The following is a 26,491-nucleotide window of genomic DNA, read 5'->3' as shown; positions in this document are numbered from 1 at the left end:
GGATTTGTTTAAATTATTACAAACAAAAAGTTCTATTCCCATTGCATGCATTTTCTGAAGTTTTGTCAGTGCACATGGATGCATAAGACACCACAACTAGATGATGTAACATAACATTTCAGGGGACATGCCTGGACCACTATGCTGGAACAGGTGACGACAACAAAAAGAAACACGGTTCCCATATTGGGGAAACGCTTAAAGGGACCCTGTTGGGTTTAGTTTCTTTTCTTTTCTTATCTTATTTTTCTCACTTGTAGCGTTACAGGGACGATGTACACATTTCTGCTTTAGGTTTCATGTTATTCTGCCAGTTAACAGAAATAATAAGGTGTTAATTAGCTCTGTGGTAGACACAATGCCTAATAGTGTTAACAGAACGTGTGTTTATTTACAAGTAAACATCACAGGGCACCTTTTTAAGCTTTTATAGCACCCCCGGGAACCAATGGGCTTGCAGTATGTTGTTGTTGTCACTTTCTGGTGTGCATGACATCTGAAAGCTCTGTGTCCCTTTTGTATGAAAGGCCACTTTGTGAGGTCATTGAACGCGACAGCACTGGATGCTCTAATGATCTAATTCTACCTATTTAGCCGCCGCTTTGAAGACCCGCTCTTTCAGAGTGAACAAACGAGAGCAAAATGTGGCCTGTTTGTGTTTGTTTGCCTCGCTACATCAACAAAGCACAGAGTTTTGCATTTACTCCTGTCGTGCCATGTTCCCCCCTCTGTCATAAGCTCTCTGCTGCTTTTCTTGTGTTAATCTGTCAAACGCGGTCGCTTCCGTTCACTGGTTGCAACAAGCCGGGACGGCGACTGGCCGTGATCCAAGAGGTCATTCCAAACGGCGGTCCGCAAACCAAAGGCCGGCGTCACCATGACGACGTCCACTTCTTGCATACTGTCCGTGGCCTTCACTTCAGACTGTTGTGCCGGCTCTGAATAAGCGAGCGCGAGCTGCAGCCCAGTTCAGGGATTATCAACGGGTCAGAGGGTTGTTGCTGCTGCTTGTGCCAGGGCTCCTGAGATTGTTACATTTCAGTGAGATTTACCTGGTTAAATAAAGGTTTAATAATAATACTTATAATACTAATAATAATATGATCGACAGGATTATTTTATTTATTATTATTGATATATTTGTCATTTATTTTTGTTATATTTTTGTTATTGAAAATATGCTAGTATTGAATTACCTTAACTGTTAAATGAATATGACTATGGCCAATGAGCCACTGTTTGTTTACATTTTAAAATAAATGTCAGAATGATCAATTATGTTTTTCCCCTGATCTACCAAACCGTGACCTCAAAAGCTCAGGCAGACGGCGAACCATGAATTGTGTGTGGCGTTCCACCCCTATTGGTTACCAAACTAAAATAGCAACCTTTATGTAACCGGGGCCGTTGCCTGGTGAAAGGAGATGTCAAATGAGGTTTTGCAGTGTAATGGCTTTAAAGCTTTCTCAGTAGAAAAGAGGAGCGGAGAGGAGAGAAAAAGGAGGAAGGAACAGCCATTTTGGCTGCCAATGGTCTTGTGTATTTCTAAAAAATGTGATCCTCTGAGAGATTTAACTGTGGCATGTTGAAGTGGCGTTATGTCTGATTCCCAGAATCTTCTCCCAGTTTATATAATAATCTGGATCATTAGATAAAAGGAAGGCAAAGTACTAACATATTTTCATATGAGGCTACATCTGAACAAACGTCTGTATTTTGAGAGGGATTCTGCAAGGAACTCCTTGTTTCAAGGCTTTTTGTTACATGTTCGGTCTGAAATCATTCCGCCAGTAACTTGTGAGTTTGGGGAATTGCAGTTTTTTTTCGACATCAAGGCTACGGGCGGTCCACACAGACGGGGAGACAGATAGCAAGTCAGACCAGCTTTGTTCATTGGTCCATAGCCGAGCAGGCCTCCGGCAGCTAGATGGGGATCCCAGGAAGATGTGCCACCGCCCCGTTTTATTGATACGGACTCGCCGCCCGCAGCCCCGGCGTGTGTTTTCTTTAACAAGGCTGCATACTCTTCTTCATAGTAGCCTTGTCTGTCATCTAACGTGCGCTCATCACATAGGAGACAATTACACACACACACACACACACACACACACACACACACACACTCGCACCTGAGAGCGGCTCGGTGCAGCCACAGCCCGCCGAGAGCCCAACATTCAAACATTTAAGGCCGGACGCACACACAGCTCGAAAGGGGAATTGTGTTAGCGTGTGTCAGGCAGACAGAAGACGACTTTTGATAGAGGACAAATCAAAGGGAGGGGGAAATGGGGGAGGGGGAAAGAGGGAGGGGAGAGGGAGGCCTGGCAGAGGGTCGGAGGCCCGAGCGCCACAGGCTCATCTGCCCATGCCTCACTTCCCCCTCTGTGGTTCCACGGCCTGGCACATTGACACCAACAACAGCGCGCCAGGGGGCTGTCACTTCTCGTCTTATTTACAGCAGCATTGTTACCCTTCTCGCTCCTCCCAAGACGGTTCTTTCAGCAGCGCGATTCTCCATTTCTTCTTATTCAAGACGGGTACACTTCGTGCTTGAGTTTCTCAAATGTTTCGTTTCCTCGTTGGGCTCCAGCTTAACTCCAGGGACCTTTCCGCAGCCCAAACTACTGGTGTTTCTGCAGACTTACTGGAGCGGTCTGGGGGTTTGCGTGCGCCTTACTCGATGACACCCCGGTGGTCGTGTCCCCGGAGGGGTTACTGACCGCACTCCTAAAACTGTCTGGTAGCTTTGCATCTTGCCACAGATCTCGCCTCATTCATTCCCCTTAGTGTAAGAGGGGAAACTGTTGAGGCTTTATTAATATGAATGCGGGGGGAAGAGGAGTGGAGGAGGCTCGCGGTACCCAGTTTTTTTCCAGGAAGACCAGCTGGTGGTGAGATACAGCAGCACCTGTAGAGGGGGGGGAACACACCAAAAAAAAACAACATCCAAGCTGGACTTTAGATGTCTCAGAGGCAATTTGTCAGGGATTACCTGATGAAGGCTGCGAATGTAAGGAAAGACGTTTTAATACGGCTTTTTTTTCTTCGTTTGAGCTTCGGGTCCGCTTTCATCCGGCACCTGGCCTATAACCGGCTGGGTGTGCCGCGCAGTCGCAGCTTTTTTTTTTTCCAGTTTGTTTTTGCCAGTCTCACCTGGAAAGGTTGTACTTCTCCCCTTTTTAATTGATTTTACAGACCAACTTAAATATGACAAGCCCATGAAAGAGGCTATAAAATGTATTTAAATCATTTATTGGTTTTGTAAATTGAATGGAAACTTTTTTCCCGTGTGTGTGTGTGTGTGTGTGTGTGTGTGTGTACGCACATCTGCTGGATCCTCGAGGAGCCTTGCTTATAAAGACACCCCACACACACACACACACACACACAGACACGTGAACACAACGGGCCGTGGCCTACTTTTCAAAGTACCTCTGTTGCAATCGTATCTGCGCCCGCTGAAAAAAAAAAGGAGCTGCGTGGGAAAACCTGAGGCACCATTGTGCAACGGCGGGTCTCAAAGAAAAAGAAGGTCGGAGAGGTTCTACTGTCTGGATTGATTCTCCCGTTTTGGTCGTGGCTCGTTGGCTGGGACTCCGCATTCCTGCTCCATGAGTTTGTACGCAACAGTGAGGGCCGCATGGCCACGTACGCAAACACACAAGCCATTCCCCAATGGTTACAGCCAGCCCGATGCCCCGAGCCTTTTGCCCCTTCACGCCGTCACGGACTTCCATCATAAAGTGAGCTCAGGTGGTGCCGCTGGATGCTTGCACTAGGCGGTGGCAATGCAGACGTTACCTGGTGGCTCCACGCTTTCCCCTGTGTGTGTGTGTGTGTGTGTGTGTGTGTGTGTGTGTTTTTTTTTGCTGGCCAGCTGTGATGGCCAGCTGCCCACTTTACCAAGGCCTTGGCAACTCCCCAGATGGTTGACCCAGATAGACACAGCCAAAAGAGGAGAGGAGCACACACACACTCTGATGTAGACCTGCGTGGGCACCCTTCGCACAGGGATGCTCATGCAGTCCCATCAAAGCAGGTGAGGGTGGAAAGATTTTTTTTTTTTTTTTTTCGGGCCTATTTTTGGAATGACCTCAAACTCTCCTGATGCAGCGATGTTTCATCAGAACGCGGCTCTTTGTTGTTGTTGTGCTGCACGGCACTAATCGGGCAGTTTGTTCAGCGACTTTCAAGATTGCATGGAGTCCAGAATAAATGCATGGCTGGACAGTGACGGGTTGCCGAGTCCCAGACGAACACGGTTTGAACTCGGCAGCCAGATATTTGGGGATGGTCTAATGTGGCGCTGCACTCTGCGCCGCACAGGAAAATCAAACACATTGAACCGCCCGGCCGTCATTTCATGCGCTGCCTCCTCTTTTTCTCACAATTGCGGCTTTAATCAGCCAAACTACCGCTGAGGAAGGTTCTAAAAGGAACAGCAATATCCCTTTTAACGATGGTTCGCCCTCCCCCAGCTGCAATAGTTTGTCAGCATGGGGAATATTTATTTATTTATTTATTTATGGGTAAACAACGAATTTCATGGGAACAAGAGGAAGTCAAATAGAATACGTTGCGGTCAAATCCATGATGTGAAAATGTGTGTTTTAAACAAGTTGACGGTTCTGTCGTCGTGGGAGAAGAACGTTTTCTAAAACGTTACGTTAAAAGCCTGTGGAGCTGACATTAGCAGAGTACGTTGACTAACTAGCATTAACTAGTGTTAGCACTTCTATGCTACGCTAGCTACCGAAGGCGCATGCTGCGTTTTGGAGAGTGCAGTTCGTGACTGTGCGCTCTGACAGCCTGACGGAGTAGCAGCGGGGGCGGGGCTTAGAAGAAAAGGGCAGTTGACGGTCAACCCAAGTCTACCGCAGTGCCTAACCCTCACCTGTCACACCGTCCCCACTGTTCCTGAGTAGCACCAACTGCGTACAGACTACAATGTCATCTCAAGACCACGCCTGCTCACCTGCACGTTCCTGCGTACTCAGAGGTGTTTTTTTTTTTTAAATCTGCAGTAACAATGTGTGTGTGTGTGTGTGTAGAGGTGTGTGTGTGTGTGTGTGTGCAGTCATTATCCTCAATGTCACACCGCATTGCAGTGCAGTAAAAACCTTTTGACTCTGTCGTATAGCCAATCCAAGAGTTTCAAGGCAGGCTTCCCCCCCGGTTTGTATTTCCCCATCTGATGGTAGAACTGACATTTTAAAGTGAGCTGGACTTTTTTGGCAGTTTTCATATTTCTTCAAACAACTCCTGTCCGTTTTATTACTCTTTTTATCACTCCACCTCCGTCTGTCTGTCCTTGCCTTGTTAATTAAAGACCCCCATCTTCTGCCCACCCCTCTTCTGCGACCGGGGTCCGTGTCTTTTTCCCTGTGACCTCAGGTTTCCCCTCCCCTTCTCCGTAGCACACGCAGGAAATGAAAGGTTGTGCCCGTCAACGAGGGCGGAGAGATGAATGGGGCTGAAAAGAGGCTCATTCGTCACAGGAGGAAAGTGTTGACATTCTGTGTTGTAACGTGTAATAAGGAGAGAGACGACTATTAAAGGTGAAGAGAAACGCACCGCGGCTCAGCGACGGGAAGCCGGCGTTCAAATTCTCTTGTAGATTATGAGTGTGTGTGTGTGTGTGTCTGCGTGGATGTGTGTGTGTGTGTTAGTGTGTGTGTTTTTTTCTTCACGGCATGCGAAGATACTGTGTTTATCGTCACATCGCCGTTAAAACGTTCTCGAGCATCCTTCAGAGAGAAGTATGTGTCATGTTCACACAAACTGGGAGTATTTCAATAATGCTTTTTTTTCTTTCTTCTTTTTTTTTTTTTTACTGAAACCTAAGTTTGTTTGTATTTTTACTAAAGTGATATGACACGGCCTGTGAAACCACATCCAGAGCAATGCAATGTGTAAAGCCCACATAGAATTTTTTATTTTATTTTTGACCCCGTGTTGCCATGACAACATGCAAATCGTGTGGGGATTTCCCAGAGATTGTTGTCAAAACTCTGTTTTGCAGCCGCTCAGCTGAGACGGAGTTGACGCGTGGAGACAAAAAAAGATCCAATTTAGCGTGATCGGTATTCACCTTAGGTTGTCACATCTCAAAAAGAGAGTGTGGGGGGGGGGGGGGGGGGGGGGGGGTGCACTTGTGACGTGTGAGTAATGACATCATGTGGGTTTATGGGTATGCAATATGGACTGGGAAACGATCACTAGGACCCGCGGTGTGAACGCAGACTGAGTGGCTTCCAGTCCACTGCCCCCATCCCAGCCTTCCTTTGTTCCAGCTTGTTGGCTTTGCCCTTCAGGTGTATATGTTGCCAGAGCCGGCCATTGTTCCCCTCATGCTGAAGTGGATCACACACAGGACATGTACGTACACACACACACACACACCACTGCTGGTCAAGCACCCAGCCAAAAACCCAGAAAGCCACAGGCAGTGGAGTGGATCGGTCCCAGACGGAGAGCTGGAGGCTGGTTAAGGAGGAGGGAGACCACACCCAGCACTGAGAGCTTGTGGTTGTCTTGGGGAACCAAAAGGGAACTCCCATAGGAAGAATAAAGTAATTCCTATTCATGGGCCCTCTCATTTAGAACATAATCGGGCCCCTGTTCAGAGAGGATGACGACAGAACATAGCAGCTGGTAGACGACAGCAGAATAAAGCGAGGGCTTCTTCTAAAATAATGTGGACGATCAGATTTTTGGAAGCTACGAGTATTTTGGCAGTCCGGTTTGCTTACAGATAATTATTGAATGGTTGTGTGTTACTGTGTATTTGCGCACACACACACACACACACTTTTTTCGGCCTCTCAAACCCCCCCAAAAAATGCATGATATTTCATTGTCTTTGCCATACTGACGTGCGCAACAACAGATATTTTGACTTCAGGACGTTCTAATTTAGACGTTCTAACTTGGGAAATCACAAAATTAAATTGGTTCCCTAACGGCTACATTCCGATCCCAAGAGAGGGTTGGGTTTCTCCCTCGACACGTTTCTGTAATACCGAAAGAAATCCTAACAATGCCCACACTGATTTCAGACCGTAATTAAACCTGTTTTCCCAGCAACGACTGCCAACGACTTTTGGCAGGTTTTGGGCGACTTCAAGGCCCTACACTGTTGCAAACAGGACTACAAAGTCCACCTCTAATCCCTTGTATTGTGAATCGTACCTGAATCACCTGAATGCTTGTAGCACTTAAATATGCACTCTGAACGTGGACTAGCCAGGATTCTTTAAATCAGCATCGTCGACTCCTTCCATTAAAGTGGCACTGAGAATGATGCCATGAATACTGAAAAGCCATCGCGGGAAACCACATAAACATGTTTTCACACAGACAAAAATGCTCTTAGAACTTCTTACTAAAAAACACATTTTTAACGCATTTTCTCTGTGTGTGTGTGTGTGTGTGTGTGTGTGTGTGTGTGTGTGTGTGGTTACAACGTAAAAGTTGGCCTGTTGCATGTCATACTTAATCTAATGCATTCTCTCAGTCAGCACCTTCTGCTGCTGCCGCCTTTGCCTATTTAACCCAACGTTGTCTCTTCCGCACATTGTGCAGAGAGACCTGCTTCAGCCTGCTCCTCTATCCTGGTCACAGCAAGGGAGGGCAACAGCTTCTCCTCAGCACACAGACACGTATTACCGCACCGTTCAGAGTTTACCCTTCAGAGGATAGAACAGCGTGACACATGTGAGCTTTCAACTTAAAAAGAAAAGTGCTCTCTGTGTACGCTGCAGAGTGTTTGGTTATCTTGCAGCGGTGGCGCCCTCTGCTGGACAAACGTCAGTAGAATAAAACCACTGCCGGACCTTCATAAGGCAGGATGAAGAGGGCATGAGTGATCCAGCTTCTCTCCCCCCGCACACGCACGCACGCGCACACACATACACATACATACACATACACATACACACACACACATATATACATATACACACACAATCAATCAATTGCACTACAATCACACACAATTAATTAAATGATGGATTTAATTAAAGTTGTGTCCCTGTACAGGCATGTATGAGTAAAAGCTAGGTCACGGGGGGGGGTAGCGTTTGATGGCACCCAGGACGCTGGCTAGCCTGTGTGTGTGTGTGTGTGTGTGTGTGTGTGTGTGTAGTGGTTTGTGAGCCATTGGCCTCATTTTTTTTTGGCTGAAGTCACGCACTCCTATTTTGTGTGTGTCTCTCTCTCTCTCTCTCTCTCTCTCTCTCTCTCTCTCTCTCTCTCATAATCGTTCTTTTTTCATAATCAACCTCTCAAACTTCATCCTTGTCCAGCCCCTGCTGTCAAGTCGACTGAAGCCCCCGTGTCTCTTCAAACCACCCCCCCCCCTCCCTATCTCCTCCTCCCCCTCGCTCCAGTCTTCAAAGACTGATATGAGCACCACACCACACACATGCTGCACTTAACCTCAACTCCCAAATGCTCCAAAAAGGCTCTCCCCTTCTGTCTCTGTTAATCTCTCCAACACAATCTCTCTCTCTCTCTCTCTCTCTCTCTCTCTCTCTCTCTCTCTCTCTCTCTCTCTTTTTCTCTCTCTCTCTCTCGAAGTCTTGCCAAACTCCTGTGCACAAGATGAGCATGAGTGCTGCGTTTAGGAACGTGACTTCCTCAGAAGGCGTTGATATTCAGGCTCATACCTGCAAGATGAGTGAGTTTCCCCACAATGACAACTGCTTGGACACACAGTGGAAACTCACAGGGAAAGAAATATATCTGTCTTTACACCAAAGGAATAGGAAGGAAACATTGAGGTTTCATTTTTCAATTTTCTTTTACATTATTCCCCTCCAGATGTTTGTTATCTCGTCAGCTCGTTAGTTGGCTCTTTGCTCGCTTGCTCAATAGCCCGTTAGACGGAGGGACGTTTTGTTTCGTGGTACCCGAGTTTAACGAGCAATGCTTATAAATACTAATGGGCACGTTTCGGTGTAGCCGAGGGGTCTCGTGCGCTCGCTGTTAACAAACAAAAAAAAGAATGTCAACATGTCAGTTTAATGATGCTGCAGTATTTGACATGTGACCCCCCCCTCCCCCTCCCCACCCCTCTTTGTAAGTGTCTCCCCTCGCTGGTGTGTGGATGTACTGCATTATTCCAGTATGTTCCTGTGTTTCTCTCGATGGTAGTCTAAAGAACGCGTGATTTAAGCCTGTTATGAGCGCTTCAATTAAGAAGAATGGCTTTAAAAAAAAAAAGAAGCTGTTCCCAATAAGTCTGTTTTCAGAGCTTGATTCTTTTCGTCTGACTGTAGCTCGACTCACACAGCAGCCTGTGGAACACTTTAAGAGGGTGTTTGTGTCCTCGTTCCTGTCTGACCGCTGCAGAGGCCACCGGGAGTTGAGCATGTTATTCGGAGTCCCGGAACGCCTCGTGAACCCAGCCAGGGTACAACCGCCGAGGATCGGCTGCACGACCGCAACCACACGTCCTCCCCTCCCGTCCCCTGTCCGTTTCGGTATGTGTCGAGAGAAAAAAGGCCAAGGGGGGAGACGGGAGAGAAGTGGGTCTCCTCTCTCCCCGCGTCTGCAGCTTCTGCTTCTGTAAATTAAAAAATACTAAAGGGCACGTGGACTGACTCTCGTCTCCAGTCTGGTCTAGCAAAACAAAAACAACTCCCTTTCTTCTTTCTCTCTCTCTTTCTCTCTCTCTGCTCAGTTTAACTTAATTTGCTTCTACCTAAAAGCCTTCTTGATGTTTTGCTTTTTAAAAACATCATTTTTTTGCAGTGGGAGGGGGGAGCAGTGGAGGAAGACAGCCTTGTTGACCTTAAACGACCCCAGAGGTTAGAGATATCTCTTTGGTTTTATACGGGGAGATCTCTTCTTTTGTTCCCCCTCACCTCATCTTACCCTTATCTCCCACTCTTCATTGCCTCATTATTTATCTCACATCCTCACTTTCATGTCGCTATTTCTTTTCCCTCCTCCTCCTCTTTTCTTCCCTTACTATCATCTCTCAAGAGAGGCTATGGAGCTTTAAGGCCTTTTCTTTTCTGTTACTGTCATGTTTAGTTAGCATTCTGTCGGCGTCAAGTCATCTATTTTTATTTTACAAGCCACCTCTTGCATTTTTGGAGGGCTGATGTGCAGAAATCTGAATTTTTAATTGCAATATTTATCAAATATATGTACAGAAAGGTCATCTTTGTTCCACTGGTACAGGAAGCTGTCTTGGAACCGAGGAAGCATTTTGCAAAGGTCCAGATTTTGGGCAACCGAGGCTGACAGACAGTAAGGGGAAACATAACGTTGAACCCTCCTCGATAGGATTAAACATCATTAACAGCTTGATAGCTGGTTGGTTGTTGATAACAAAGATGCCCTATTCCATGCATGCATGTGGAATGCTACCGACTTGTTCAGTTCAGATTGAGTTCAAGATACTGACCTGTTCATTCACGTTTTTGCTGATTCCAATTAGTTTTTTCTTCTTCGAAGAACTCCCAATTGACAGCAGCAAGGCTCCGGAGTAACTTGTTCACCACTGTCCCAAAAACAATAATTTCAACCAACCAATTTTCAGTCAGTGTAAACCTTCAGAAATCCTAAATGTTATCCTTTTTACTTATTTGTTGTCCTCTATAGTGGTCATTTGCATAATAAAACACAACATTCAAATGAATAGGAAAATACATTTTTGCATCTTTATTTAAAGGTCTTGGCATGAGTAGTGCTAGTAGTAGGAAGTTAAACGGGGCATACATATCTCTATCTATTTCATATTGCTGATTACTTTTCATGATAATAATGATAATGCTACAATTTACCAGCATGATGGGAATTTATTCTAAGTCTGTCTGGGTAAATTAATTGATTGGATGCATGAGTTTGACAGTGTGCCCTGTCATAGCATTAGCTAAAAACAATGTCCGGTTGGTCGATGGGCAGCAGATTGATTTGTCTCTGGTGAGGAGTCTGTTGACTTGTATTGATTTGTGACAGTGGCTCATATTGCTAAAGTAAACAGTAGTGCTACAGTGTTTAATGTCTCGGGACTGATTAATGTCCTAACTGCATGAAAAAAAACATACTTTTTACTCTGATTGTAGTTTTCCTAAAATTAGATTTACCGTATTTTCAGCACTATAAGGCGCACTTAAAAGACTTTAATTTTCTCAGAAAACGACAGTGCGCCTTATAATCCGGAGCGCCTTTTTTATGAATTAATTCTGGTTGTGCTTACTGACCTCGAAGCGATTTTGTGTGGTACACGGCGCTCTGTCAAAATGTTTTAGTACGACTTTGGTAAACTACAAAGCCGCACCGCTTGCAGCATTATGGTGCGTTCACACCAAACGGCTTTATAACTCGCGTCAGTTTATTCGCCAGTCAAGTTGTGTTCATTTGTGTCTTTCGCAACCAGTTGCGAAAAGGGGGCGTGGCTTATCTCCGTGGCTTGTCTCGGTAAAAACAGTTATAATTTCCACCATCCACCACGGTCGAAATAACCACTAGTTCTGCTTTATACTTGTTGTGGACATCCCATAAACGTCGGAACATCTAACGCCCTGGTGTTTGGGTTCATAACCCGTAGGCTCACACCGCTCGGGGAGTTTCACCGTCTCGATAACTTCCGCTTCCAGCGCTAGCAGCAGCAGCCCAACGGGCGGAGCATCTCAACGCTGATTGGCTGGCGAGTTGCGAAACTTTTGCAACTCGCGTTGGAAGTTTAAATATTTCAACTCTGGTGAAATTTCGCAACGCGCGAAACGCGTCTATCGCAACGTCCGGCAAATTTCAACCAAACGCGTCTGTGCGTTGACTTTACATGGGATCCAGACGCAACGCGTTTGGTGTGAACGCCCCTTTACGGCTACCGTAGTCAGGAGCGTCGCGGAGTAATACATACTGTGCTTCGCCATAATATTACGGTGTGTGTGTATAAGGACCCCAAAATGGCACCTGTCAAGAGACACGCTTACGACGTGGACTTCAAACTCAAGGTTGTCAGTCACGCAGTAGAACATGGGAATAGAGCCGCTGAGAGAGAATTCAACATTAATGAATCAATGGTACGGAAGTGGAGGAAGCTGATGACCTGCGCCAAGTAAAGAAGACCACACAGAGTTACGCTAACGTTTGATTTAACGGTATCAGACTGTTTTTTTTACGTGTTACAACTGCACAAGGTTGGGAGTTATTGTGAATACGCTCATTAACGTTTGAACAATGTTGAGAGTTATTGTGAACACGTTTAATAAAGTTTGACTGACTGACTGTTTTGTTTCGCTTAATGCGCCTTATAGTCTGGTGCGCTTTATATATGAAAAAAGATCGAAAATAGACCATTCATTGACAGTGCGCCTTATAATCCAGTGCGCCCTGTAGTGCGGAAAATACGGTAATAAATCAAAATACATCGCTTCGTATACAGCAGTGGCCCCACCCACCTTGAGCCACAAACAAAAAAAAGTATACAAAAATTATAATAATAATATTAATTATATTTAGAAATTATACAAATTGTCAATATTTAAATAAATTTAAAAAATACCAGCCACCACCAGTATATAGTATACTGCAATGAATTAATAAGAGGAAAAAACAAAACAGTTTTCTAGCGAAATGAATAGATCTCGTCACTCTGTGGGGAAAAAACAACAACAATGGCGCCGCGACCGGTCAGAAGGTACCGGTTAATTTAGTTGGGAACAATTCAGCCAGTTGATGGCCGGTACAGACCAGCTGCTGTGGGAACGCTAAATAATCAGCACTGGTGGAGCGAAAACCTAGAGTGTGCACCTCTTGTCTGCCACCAACTCGGTCGCACTTCTGTTGCACACTAATCCAGGTCTTTGACAGTAACTCAACGGATTACTAACTTTGAACCTCTACGCTGTCTGTCCATCAGGTTTATTCCCTTTTCCCGGAGACCACAGACATCACAACAGAGCCAAAGGTAAGAGTTGCTGTTTCATTTCTGTTGTCGCTCTCACTTTTCTTTTTCTTTATCTCTTCGTCTGCGACACAATTGTGTCTCGATGAAGACTTCTGGTTTACCACGTCGTCCACAAAACATCCACTTTAATAACTACTTCAATCAGCCACGATAATCACCATCTTAAAGCATTAGTGAGCCCTCTGAAGTTTGAAAATGTGGTTTGGCACCATGGCTGTTGTAATTACAAAAGATCACCACTAGAGAGAGGCAGAGTGTTTCTCTCTGGGACGCCGCTCATCTCTTTGCTCCCGGTGAGGTACCCGAGGCAGCACGAGCACAGCACAATCTGAATTTCATCACTGCTCGGGGTAACCTTATCGCCATGTTTACACGAGCAGGTGGACATGTTGAAGTTGTGTTCAGCGCCTGCCACATTGGGGAGGAACGCTGCCCCTGCTTGTTGCAGACATCCGATACTTTGAGAGGGAATTAGACAGGTGGAGGGTTAGATTCTCCCCCCCCCCCCAGCCCAGCTCGTGTTAATTCACAACGGTCTCTCTCCTTTGCTAGTCCCCTCCTTCTTTTTCATTTCTTTTTCCTCACACTCTACTCCATCGCCTCCCCTCGCCGACTACTGATAGGGCAGACATGGAGTCAACAGAGGAGAGCAACGGCAGGAGGAGGAGGGGGGGAAAAGAGAATTGGGATACAGAGAAGGGACTGAAGTAGAAACAAAGAGACGCTGCAGTTGTGTGTGTGTGTGTGTGTGTGTGTGTGTGTGTGTGTGTGTATGGCAGTGTGAAGGACAGGTAGACCATGTGCTCACACTGAGATCCCCAGCAGCTGAACTCGTATTGGCTCCGGGGGTGTCGGTCTATATCGTGCTCTTTGGTTGATTTTACATATTCCTTTGGTAACGGCGTACGAGCCATGGCCCTTCTCACCAACGGCGTTCAGAATCTGGGCTCCTACTACTGCCTGATCCGACGCAGGTTCAAGAGGAGGCGCAAGAAACGCTCGGAACGCAAAGGTAAAAGCACGTTGACCGGGAGCTGCTGAGCCGAGCTTGTTGTGGACTTTGTCTGGTTTGAGAGGAGAGCAGAGGTTGCAGGACGGTCTGTGTGTGGTTCTCTTGCTCTGTAGAGTTTGAAGCTGTTCATATCGACTGCTCTGAGATCTGATGCTGAATGTGTGCGCCGTGAAGTAGAAACGCATTTAAATTCCTCACAGAATGTTTTTTTTCTTCTGGGCTGGAGAAACATCTGGTTATCTTGGGGTTTTCTGTGGTGGCTCACATGTCGACCTTTGTTTTTTTTTGTTTTTTTTTAAATTTGCATCGAAACTTTGTTTTGTCAAAAATGACTTTTTATTATGCGATAATGTTTAGAAGACAATTGTTAGAGGACATCGTACATGAGTAATTACTGATGCAAAAAAAGTTAATATATGGTTTTAATGATTTTTTTTTAATATATATAAGTATTCTTTTCAGAGAAACGTTGTATTTTTAAATGTATTTAATATTTTTTGTACTAAACTTGAACCATAGAAACATCAATTCTAGATATTTTGTCCCGTTAGTTGAAGGCCTAATAACTATATTATTGTGTATTTTCATGTATGTACTACAGGAGCAAACGCACCTATACAAAATTAAGCTTTTTTATTTTGTATTATTATATGACTAGTATGCATATGTTTACAACTATGTCTGATGTAAACAACCCATAAACACCAAGAATATTTATATAATAATAATTATTAATTTTGTTCCTGTTATTTTTCACCATTAAACCTTTTTTTTTTGACGGGAGAGATGAACAGGAAATAGAGGGAGGGAGAGCGTGACAGGGGGGGGGGGGGTGGACTCTGAAGTATGGATGCCACAATCATTGCGTATAAATGCGTCTCAACCGGTCGGCGCTCCATCAGAAAAACATTAATGACTTGACTCCAGTGTTAGTGTGTGTATTTAAATATCAGCTGAAGACCAGGGAACAAATGTTCCTTGCGTTTGTATTTTGGCCGCATTGTTTTCATTCGATATTCAGTGATATTCATGTTCTAAAGAAAAGAGTCTGAATCTAGATATACTCAATCTGTTTTGATTGGACACACGTTTCTGTATTTATATTAAGGATCAGAAGTATTCATCTACTGAGTAGAGGTGATCTCTCCCTCTCACTCTGAGACAGGTCCTTGTCTCTGTGTGATTGAAGCTTCTCTCCCCCTGAGTTTGCTGCTATGCACTGGGGATTAGCCTAACAGCAGAGGTAGTAATTACTCAGGTGGCCACAGCTCGCTGGCAGTATTAGCCATGTCTCAGCCACTTGCTTTGACCACCACACACACACACACACGCACGCACACACACACACCCACTAGCTCTCTCTCTATCTCTCTCTTTCTCTCTCTCTCTCTCTCTCTCTCTCTCTCTCTCTCTCCTCGTTGAGCCACCTCCATTCATCCAAGTAAATCCACCTCTGCTGATGCTGCATGTATAGCCCCCCCACACCCACTCGCTCAGAAAACACCAAACCACGTCCATCAGCATTACACAGGCCTGATTCCGGCCTTTTCACTTTCCCCTTATCGCGGCAGGGATGAAAGTGGCACTTTTTCCCACCACGCCGAGAGAAGCAATGACTAAGCGGGACTTTTTTTTGGGGGGGGGGGGACCGGTGTGGCTCCACTCTCTCTCTCTCACTCACTCCCGGTGCCCCCCACCCCCCTCCTGTTAGTCGCTTAGTTGCTCTAGTAGCGCCCCTCGGGTTAGCAGCTACAGCCGCGAGGACGAGGTCACACGCTTGCTTAAGACAATCTTTAATGTGACACTGACTCAAGGAAATGTCTCCGCTCAGCCGGCTTGCCGGTGAGGGTCACAGTCGGCGCAGCGCCGCCAGACCGGGTAGTTAATTACAGTAAGTGCAGATTAGTGTCCTCCGCAAGGACACTTGAACATGTCGATACGGGGGTTGACCAGGGTCAGCGGTTTGAGTTTGAGCCATCAACCACCACTCCTCACCGCAGCCCTGAACGCTCTTCTATTCTCTTCTATTACTCCGTGCTTATGAGGCTCCAGTTCCGCCCCCGTGGACTGATAAAATAAAAAGAAGCTTTGACTCTGCCCAGTTGGAACTGCTGTCGAGTGACACACGGGAACCCGGACGGGGCATTATTAGCCTTCAGCTGTGTGTTTGTCGGAAAACATTTGGATCCAAATCCCAGTAAATTGTCTGAATACTTTTGACTTCAGTGCTTTGCTGCTACGCTGATGACACACACAAACTCAGTTGAGGAAGGTTCAGGAGACCCGGCAGGCCAGCGCAGGTGTTTTCAATCATGTGTGTAATTAGATCAGGTTTAGGCGAGCGGAGCCAAGCTGGGAGTTCAGTGACGACCACCTGACTAGTGAGGACGATACAAGTGTACTTTCTCTCTGTCCGAACAGGTGCAAGAAAAGCTAACTGGAGACCAGATGTCAATCAGGCGCTTCTCTGAACACGCCCACATGAGGTCTCATGAGGCGGAACAAGTGCAGCTCCCTGTACAGCGGTGCAGGGATGGCTCAACCCCCGAGGTTAGCATCGCAGTGGTTCCCTCGACAGAAAGCCAATGGGATTTTTTTTTTTTTTTTACATCTGGATTTTGGATCATTGCAGAAAATAATCTCTCCGGCAGACGCGCAGTTTTTATTGTACATATATGAAGCCATGTTCAAAAATTAACACCACCTTTTTTAGGAGTTTTTAAGCGAGAATGTAATCCTCAGAAGAAAATAACAAATAACTGGTCAGCAGGATGGCGTTTTTTTTCTAGACGCACGTATACAGCTTAAAAATTCTTGAGTCCTCTGTTAACCACATACCTTATTTCACCCATCTGACCAAAATAACATTAAAAAATATGAAAAAACATGGGGACATTCGAGACGAGGGAACCGGGAGTGAAAATAAACTGTGTTTTGAATTTTAAAAACTCATCCCAACACTGCATTTATTGTCATTATACAACAGTGTCGCGCCACAAAATGCAGTGCGTAGTCCCATCTTGATGATGATAGAAGTACTCAGATCTGTTCTTAGTATGCAATAGAAGCCGTTTGGGACTACTGGCACAAGTAAAAGCCCTGATTAAACATCTTAAACCGAATGTAAGTATTCCATTTATCTGCATCAGTGAATTTATTTTTTACAGTTTTATAGTTCTATGTAAATAAAATGATTGTTATTATTGGTATTAGTTACCAGTTGCTGTATATCCTGTAGGACGCGTATTCACTGTCGATGTAGATCATTTGTAATTCTCTTTTCCGGTTTGAGTGAATTACCGTAGAGAGCACGGTGACTTTCAAAATGCTGAACTCAAGCATATCTTCCAAGTGATAAGTTCTTCTATGCACCTCTCGTAAATGTGCCAAGCCATGACACTCGGAGACGATGCTTGCCAATGGGCCGTATATGAAATATGGAAAATGAGGGAACGGAGGCCTTTTCTGCTGTGCCAGCAAAATCTCCAAAATGAGCTTTTGTAACTTGGAGGGGGAGGGGGATGGAGGAGGAGGGGGGGGTCTGCACCGTCTGGCGCTCACAATCCATTGCCGTGAAAGCGATTTTGCCTCCCACAAGACTCTGTTTCTGCATTTTCTCCTCTCACCTTCATCCTTACATCCTCCCTCTCACACGCCAGCTTCCTTTCCTCCCTTCCTTCATGTAGCCCTCACGTCCGTACGCTCGTGCATTGATTTGACTCGAAACGATTTTGAAGTTATTCGAGAACAGTCTGACGGCAGGTACAGCTTCTTAATTGATTTCTCTGTTTTAGGGTATTCGAAGCTGACGCATCGAGACACAAAGCAAGATTTACAGCCCCCGAGAAAGAAAAAACATTAACATTTGACAACAGTAACAATGGAAATCAAATAGTAAACACGCTCCCATTCATTTACCTAACAACTGTTGACTATGAGCAGCGCTTTATTTCGTGTCACAACATTGCTATGCGCGGCGGCGCTCAGTCATTAAAAGAAAATGAGCTGTCTGCCCGTCTCAATGTAATTAGCCTTGATTAGCACGCCGCTGTTGACTGTCACAGACCAACAGAGTGTGTGTTAGTTGGGGGGGTGGGGGTGTGAGGTGTGTTTAGCTGGCGGAGAGACACTTCACGGCCCCTGGAGATGTCTGTCGGCTCCCTTTATCGCAGCAGAGATGAACTCCACGTGTGTACATTCGTCGGCGTTGGATCTAAATGGAGAATGAAGCGCGTTGGCGCTCATCACTCCGCAGCGAGGACCTTCCTTCGTGCTCGCGCAACCAGGCGAAATGCAAAACCCAATACAGAGGAGAGCTTCCATTTCAAACTTTAGGATCTTACTTCCACGGGAAGAGCTGAATCACAGTTCATATAGCTTTTTATTCTTCTATATGGCGTAGCCCCCGCTGTTCTCCTGCTTCGTCTCGGTACAGCCGTCCTCCCACATCCCCTCCCCTCCCACCACCCCTGACATTCGTCCTCTCAGGGTGTATGAACACTTTATCCCACCCTCTGTCAGCTGCCACAACCTTTTTCATCAGGCAGAAGTCTCCCCCTCCGCTTCCCGCCCTGTCCTCCCCCTTTGCTGTCCGTCAAACGCTACCTCTCTCCCTGACAATAGCAAAAGGCGCAGGGTGTGAAATTCAACTCCCCAGATGACAGCGTGGCAGGTGCAGGAGTGTGCGTACACACACACACACACACACACACACACACTACAAGGATGCATCCATGTCCTCTCGCCGGGCGTTCGTTTTCAGACCTCCCACTCCCCAAATTGCAGATGCACGAACGTGCTGGGTGTACTGGACACTCTCCTTGAGGAGCGGGACATCCCGTTGCGTCTAAACCGGCTTTGATGTGTGACAAGCGGCGAGCACCCTGGGCATCCAGGCGTGGAGGACAGGGTGTTAGTAAACAGCTGCATTGTGGGGGAAAAAAAACACACATCTACTCCTGAGAGTGCCCAAGGCAACACAAGACAACAACCGTGTTTACCTTTTTGTAAAAAACAAAACACTTGAAAACTAGGAAGAAATACAGTTTTGAGGGCACCAATCCTAAATCCTTGTATTAAAAAAAAAAAAAAAAGACAGACAATGCAGTATGTACCGTTCTCTGTCTACTCAGGAGTCCGTGTTGAGATATTTGCGAGCACGCGGGAGTTCCCTATGCCCCGCGTGCTCCGCCAGGTGCTTGAACATTCAGCACAGCGACGGTGGTCCTCTGCGAGTCGGGCATTTCACATAAATTCGCACACTTCCAAACATACTCTCCCCCCCCCCACACACACACACACACACACACACACACACACACACACACACACAGTGCTTGCCTGCACCGCGTCATAAATCAGAGCTGTCAGATGGATTTTTACAGCTCCCAGTGAAAGGAGGGAGAGGCAGCCATCCAACAACCTTGAATTATAAAGTGGAAAACAAAAGTAGAGGTTTATATTTGTATTGAACCCGATACCTGCACCTGAGGAATCTATAAACTGTGACAGGAGAGTTTATGGGTGGGGTGAGCGTGATGTGTAACCGTCAGTGTGATCTGGGGGGTTTGCAATATGTCCATATGGGAGGTCGATGGCCGATAGGGTGATGGTTTTCGTCGTCGTCGTCGTCGTTTCCTTCTCTCGCCACCCAGCAGTTACATGGACCTGACAGTTCAATCTACAGGAAAGTTAAAGTAGCACAAAACACATGTTTATTTGGGTGGCCTGTAGATAGACAGCCATCCTAAAATGTTTCTCACTTATTGTTAAAATGGTTTTGTACAGTTGAAGGGTATCTTCATGGCTCTGATTGCGAATTGATGTCTTTGACCAGACTCAGAAACAACTAACTCGTCTTTTTCTGCCTATAAAGAAAACATAAATACTTGGTTCAATCAATGACCTGAAACTGTGGTTGCCATTAATTGTATTCAATGCCGATAGTTCATTAGTTTTAGCCGATAGTTGCGTGTGCCGTTTATTGGGACGGCAATGCGGTTTCATGACGAAAGACTTCCTATTTCTACTGCACAGGCATATTTGTGTTGTGCCAGTTCTATCACACGGATTTACGCATCTATTACCTGGGTGTTAAACTTCTAGGAAACCATGTAGAGTGTGTGTTCCTTATACAGTCGCCATCCTTCTAAATCTTTGCGACATGTACCGTGGGTTAAACTCTTTTTTTTTTTTAATGACGTTTTTTATAGTCTCGGAGGCCTTCCTCATCCAGCTAAAGTCCCCGATTGGATGTCAGTGTCCGAATGGCTGCCTCTTAATATGCAGAGTGGAGAAAAGCATGTACGTCCAGCGGTAGGGCTCAGACGGCAAATCGCTTCTGGCAGCCTAATTCTCTGGTCATTAGAAGGGCCAAATTGAATAATGGACTCTGAGGTAGGCGTGCGCGTATGTGTGTGTGTGTGTGTGTGTGTGTGTGTGTGTGTTCGTTTGATGAGACAGGGAGGGCCGTGCTGGTTGGCCGCTATACTCCGTGGCCCCATCAGTTTCAATCAGGCAGCGCGACAGGCACTCCCCTCGCTGCCGCGACCCCTCTCCATTAGGCCACCGGCGCCCACACGTGTACTCCATTACGGTGCATTACCTGGTCAGTGCCCAGGGACATCACCTGAGGAGGCAACACACACACACAGAGAGAGAGAGAGAGAGCGAAATGAGGAAGGATTCTGACTTCACAGAAAACCCCTGATCCCATTTCTATTAAGATTCTTCCTCTCCTGCACTTTCTTGAGGTAATCAGCGGACTGCCAAGGCTTTATTGGGGAAAGTAATGGGATGGTGGGACGGCGACAGTGGCCGCCGCCCACCTAACCACATACACGGGCAGTTACCAATGATCCCCTGATCCTCTTTAGTTGGCATTCCACCCCCTCATTTTTCAACTTGAAGGTCTCCTTTGCCACATCTCAGGTCTTTTCACAGGAAAAATCCCCACACTGCTTTGCTGTTGCACACGACCACCGATCATATAGAAAGTTTACATCTGAAATTGGCCGAAAACCAGGCAGACACGTGTAGAAATGTGATCGTTGTAGCGCACGGTGCACAGATCTGATCTCTTCCAGCCAACGATAGAATTTTGTCACAATGATTTTTAAAAGAATTGATTGAGCGGCGGGGGTTAAAGATGAGCCAAAGCGGTAAACAGAGGAGGACTCTGCGATGTTTGTTGGCTCCTGTGTGTCTTTGAGGTGAAGCCACAGAACGGCACTTGAGACGAACCGGAGTGGAAGCAAGAAATCCTCACGGAGATCACACTCGCTGTGTGGGGGTAAAAGATTATTAAATGATTCCTTGAATTCCCGCAATGAAACTGTTCACAGGAGATAACGAATATGGCTGTTCCTGCTTCGAGTACCATTTGCCACATCCCGCTGAGTTAGGTAGGCCCGATGTGCCTTTTTAGTATGTGATGTGAATACGGGGCAGAGTCAGACGTGACCGCATGGATTGGAGTGGTAGCGGAGCCCGGTGGGCCTATCAGTCTGAGTTAGGGCTGCTGAGAGGGCTGTCTCATAGGCGAGCTCTGCGGCACCGGCCATTTCCCATGGCCATTTGTCTCTGTCCAGTTCCTTTTCCTTTCCTTGCCCCCTCTTTTTTTTCTTCCTTTCTTATCTCCTCCTTCTCATTGTCGATTCCTCATCTTGGACTCTCAGTCTTGTTCGATCTGTTTCCCCTCTCTTTCGTCCGGCTCTCGGGCTTTTGTGACCACCACGACTCTCCGGTTTTCCTTCTCTCCCAGCCACTCCTCCGGGAACTCGAGTGGTTTTACCTCTGGCAGTCATTCACTTAATTAAACTAAATACATTTAGGTTGAGAAAAGGCCCCTACTTTGCACGTCTGTATTCGTAAATGATCGGCTATGATCGGCTTATTATGGATTCCCACTGTTTGTCTGTCATTCGTCATGTAGATCACGTTCATCTGTTTTGCTTCACTTTTATTCCTTCAGGCGGACATCATCCTCATGTAATCTGATTTCTTTTTAGGAGGAATATTACTTAGTTTTTTTCCCCAAGCGTTGGATTCGTCCAGGAGTAGTTGGCGATAGTTAACGTATTTTACAATCCAAGAAAGGATTTGATTGAAGTGATTTTGATTAAAGTGGTGATATTTCTGCAAGTCGACCGGCAACAACCTGTAAAGCTGCGTCAATCTTTTCTATGTTTGTCTCCATTTCTTTTTGGCATTATATTTTATAAAGATTAAAGGAATAATAAGTTCTGCGCCAATTTAGCATTGCACTCCTCTATTATAAAGGGGCTCTAATGGACAGCTTTTGAAGAGGAGGAGAATCTGTGCAGCAGAGATATCATCTTCTAAACAGACGCCTACTTTGAACACAATGCAGCTCGACCTCTAACAGTTCGGGTAGGAAATTCGGGTGCGTAATGCTAATAGTCACTTTGTTCTCACCCGCAGGTTGTTGACGTTGACTCAAGTCACATCACTTATGGTGATGGGTGATATTCATATTCATTTTCATCCCTCTGGAGCCACAAAAGGCTCAATGCTACTTTTGTTCACATAGTATTCCCCAAGATCTGCAAACAGACTTTATACTTTCTATGTCTGCCACAAAGCTGTGATTCGTCAATTGTTTATTGAGTCAATGGACCACAACAACAGATCAAAAAGTCAGAAACCAGATAATCATTATCAGTTTAATGTATGTTTTGTTTTGTTTTATAATAAACCCCTTTGGCCAGATGAACGATGCACAAAGTAATATGTGCAGCACGGGAACTCTCCAGTCAATACGAAAATAAATCACACAGTGAATTCAGCTCAGTGAATCAATATCTTTGCACAACCAAAGAATACAGAGTAAGTCCTCCCCTCATAAATAATACAGTTTCCTTAGAGACTCTTTGTTACCGAAAGGCCATACAATGCAGAAATGTGACCTCAATATGAAAACCAGGGAAGAAAATGTCAGGGTTCAGGCCTGAGTCAAAACAACCCTGCAAAATAATTCGGAGCATTTCTTTTCTTTTCTTTGTTGCACTCTGATTTCAATACCGTGCGGTATGAATAGGTTTCTGAGAAATGGGACACTTACTCAACTGGCGTTGATATATTTTCCTGCGATAGCCTTTAGCCAGACAACAACACAGTTCTCTAATCTCTCTCTGACTATCTCACTCCACACCGGTGTAAAACGGACCATATACAACCTAGATACAGCTCTGAGGTGGAAGTCGTTGGCCCTTACCTCGTTTTCCACCTCAAACGACGTCCGTCATGCTGCGTTTCTCCTTTTCACTTGAAGTGGCTGACAAACAGAGTAAGACTCTGTACATGAATGTGCATGTGGCTGGTGGATTGAGGAGAATCTTAGGGGCCTTCAAAGATGTCTATTGTTTGTGGAAAGGAGAGGCAGGAGCAAGTCGTTTTTAATATCCTAACATTTTTGTGCCTGGGTCCATCAAATCGCATTTCGTGGCTATTTAACGAACTGCCTTGCCATATCCGAGCTGTCCCTCATTTCTGGTGTGTGTGTGTGTGTGTGTGTGTGTGTGTGTGTGTGTGTGTGTGTGTGTGTGTGTGTGTGTGTGTGTGTGTGTGTGTGTGTGTGTGTGTGTGTGTGTGTGTGTGTGTGTGTGTGTGTGTGTGTGTGTGTGTGTCTGAAAGTGTTGATTCCCCCCCTGTGTTCGTGTCACCGGTGTCAGCCGGCTGCGATGTGTCGCGCCCAGAGGCCAAGCGGTGGCTCGTTCTGGCCCTGATGGGCACAGGGAAGCGAGGGCAGCCATTTATGGGGGGGGGGGGGGGGGGGGGGGGGGGGGGGGGAATCGTAGCCACTCACTCTGATGATTTATGACCTAACCTGAAGTGTGTGCGTAAAGACAAGCATGAAAGGTCTGTATATTTGAGAGAGAAATAAGTGTGGTAGTAAAAAAAAAAAAAGAAGAAATGCGTGTGTGTGGGTTTAAAGAAACTAAAGATGGAAAACGCATCAGGGAGTTTTTCATCTTCAAGCCTCAATGATAACATTTGATTTACAGCGTTTCTTTCTCTTTTTTTTGTTGAGAGCAGGGCATAGTTTATAGTGAGCCGCACACAGAAGTTCCTCATGTTCCTCATGTGCAGGGACACCATTATTTCTTACCTGGTCTTTACGGCTTGGCCTCGCGCTCTCTCCATGAACCTTGGCTGTGCCAGCCTTCTGAAATCCAATCTCCCTTTAAAACCCATCAAATAAAAAATTCATATTGATACTCTCTGCCTCCGCTGCCTCCACCTTCTCTCTTCTCTCATCGTGAGCAGTCCATGATGATAAACGACCGGCCGTCAGATATTAAAGTCTGCAACACAATAAAAGACCAATTCTCTCCTCTTTTCCACACCTCTACATCCCTGCACTTCTAGTTTCTCAGTTTTTAAGTATCTCTTATGTTTGTGGGGGGGGGGGGGGGATCCAACCGAGCTTCTCATCCCTATTGACTTGAAGTACGGTTAGTAGGCCTTTTTCTTGAACGTCCCTTCTGTGGTCCTTTTGATCACCAAGAAATTGCTAAAAGCTATATTAGGAGCCAAACCTTCTCTGATTTCTGTTTTTCAAAGGTGAGAATTTGCTCTTTACTGTTTCATACACGTTAGCAGATTAAATGACTTTGGTTGTGGATTGTTGGTCGGACAAAAACGGCTAATTGGAAGACCTCACCTGTTTATTATGGAAACAAAGTATGAATAGATTAAAGCTGGCGATAAAGTACGAGCTCCAAACATCTTTGAATCGAGTTGTCTCTTCAGGCGTTCCTTCAAGGCCACACCCCCAAAATGAATGAAAACAACCAACTTGTCTGTTGTGGGTACTCACAGATGACAAGCTGGGTGGGTGTGGGGCAGCCCCGCTGAGCCTCTGTCCCGGTCCATTACCCAGAGATGTACTGGCTGCTGACCACGGCGTACCACCTCCGAGAGCCTGTCGGACCAAGCGGTTCCAAACGGACTGTCGCCCGAGCAAGATGTCTCCCACAAATGAGCGAGGCTGTGATGAAGGCTGGCACGCTTCCATTCTTTAAGTGAAGCGCTTTCGCCTTTTGATGTCAATACAGTGGGGTTTTTTTCTAGTTCTAACGTAAAGGTCTAGACAGTTTTACAACTTCAGGGGATAATAGGCTTCTTTGAACAGATGTTATTGTTTAGTCGAAAGTGATCATTATGAAACATTTATAAAATGTTCATATATCTATTTATACTGTGTGTGTGTGTGTTTGAACAGTAAATAATGGGACATAAAGTACGATGCCTGCAAATTCTACAACATTCCCCTCGCAATATATTTCCTCGCTGTCTTATACTATATACTATTATATAAATAAATCTTTTAATAGAGAAAAAAAATAATACTGTCAATATTTATTGTAAAAGTGGCGTTCAAGGACTTTCTGCAGTTCAGGAAATGCAGAAAATGACATTACAGTTTAAACTACTGAATACATGAATTGGTGGAATGATTAAACATTCATATAAAAAATTATAATTTCACAGTGCTATTCTAAGCGCGGTTGTAAATGCCAAATCAGTTTTTATCTTTGAATTGAAAAGCCATTAAAGGATAAATTGCAGCTGATTTACAGAGCAAATAGTCAGGAAATAATTGCAATTATATTCCTGGAATCAGTTTAGGTTTCTCCTTCCGCTGCATGGAGGGGAACATTAGTAACGCAGAGATAAGTACGTACGTGGCTGCATTTGTGCAACGATGCACACTTGGCTTTTTTTTTCTTTTTTTCTTCCTCTCGTCTGTTTTTGACAGCAGCTAAGTGGGAGCTGTTTTTAGATCCTGTCTCGGTCCCGTCAACGCGGCATCAAGTCAGGCTCCTGAAAGTTTGAAGGAGGGTGCTGTTGTCTCTCAATGTGCAGTTAATGTGACGGTGCTGGATCCGTTGCTGGGACAAGCGTTAAGTGTGCCATTGGCACTCTGTGGTGTCATCGGCACTCTGCGCCGGCGGCAAGGAGGGCTGAATGAATGCCGCACCAGTCATGTCATCACAGCGCGGAAGACGCAAGTGGTTTATTTTCGTACGAGTTTAGTCCAATGGGGTTGTTTGCATTGAGCTGTCAAATGGTACTGCTTAATGCCAAGCATGCAGTGTTCCCCTTGTGCTCTTTGGTGCGTCTGTATGATCACACCAGGCTCATCATCTTGTCAAGGAGACCAATTGGACGCAATCAGACATCAACATCACATTCATTTAATGTCCTTTTGCCAAAAATGTGTGAAAAGAAAAACATTGAGAATAAACAAAAATGGAAAAAAGTTACTTTGGAGTTTTAAAATGTTTTTGACAAGTTAGTTGAAACTAGAGAGCTTAATCAAATTGGAGAAACTGAACCACACAACAACGTTTGTGAGAAAAGCGCCTCCGGCTCCAGAGTAAAATCTACGTAGGCGTGAATAGAACACAGGGGGCCGTTAACGGCTATCCAGTGTTATGAAAGCCAGAACACACTCTGGTGAAGCTTGGCATGGATGGAACTGGCTTCACAAATTCAGGCTGACTGGCCACTAAATAAAAAGGCTA

The 26,491-nt window shown here is 45.5% G+C and overlaps 1 protein-coding gene across 6 annotated transcripts in view; it reads left to right on the top strand.

The window, feature by feature from the left end:
• adarb1b (adenosine deaminase RNA specific B1b) overlaps positions 1-26,491 on the top strand; it is a 98,489-nt gene that overhangs the window by 50,020 nt on the left and 21,978 nt on the right. For 3 of the 6 annotated variants that reach the window (XM_034561758.1, XM_034561759.1, XM_034561761.1), the window contains one exon: positions 12,881-12,928. Coding sequence is in view for 3 of the 6 variants with exons in the window: in XM_034561757.1 (XP_034417648.1) it covers positions 9,374-9,485; positions 12,881-12,928 (160 nt within the window). In the remaining 3 variants the exon portion in view is untranslated. Of the gene's footprint in view, positions 1-6,328; positions 6,379-9,342; positions 9,486-12,880; positions 12,929-26,491 lie in introns of those variants that run through there. The other 3 variants (XM_034561756.1, XM_034561757.1, XM_034561755.1) reach the window with 3 other exon arrangements.

Source organism: Cyclopterus lumpus, chromosome 21 (assembly GCF_009769545.1).
Source record: "Cyclopterus lumpus isolate fCycLum1 chromosome 21, fCycLum1.pri, whole genome shotgun sequence".
Taxonomy (NCBI): Eukaryota; Metazoa; Chordata; class Actinopteri; order Perciformes; family Cyclopteridae; genus Cyclopterus; species Cyclopterus lumpus.
The sequence above is the reverse complement of the archived record's forward strand: the minus strand, read 5'-3'. Positions and strand labels throughout refer to the sequence as shown.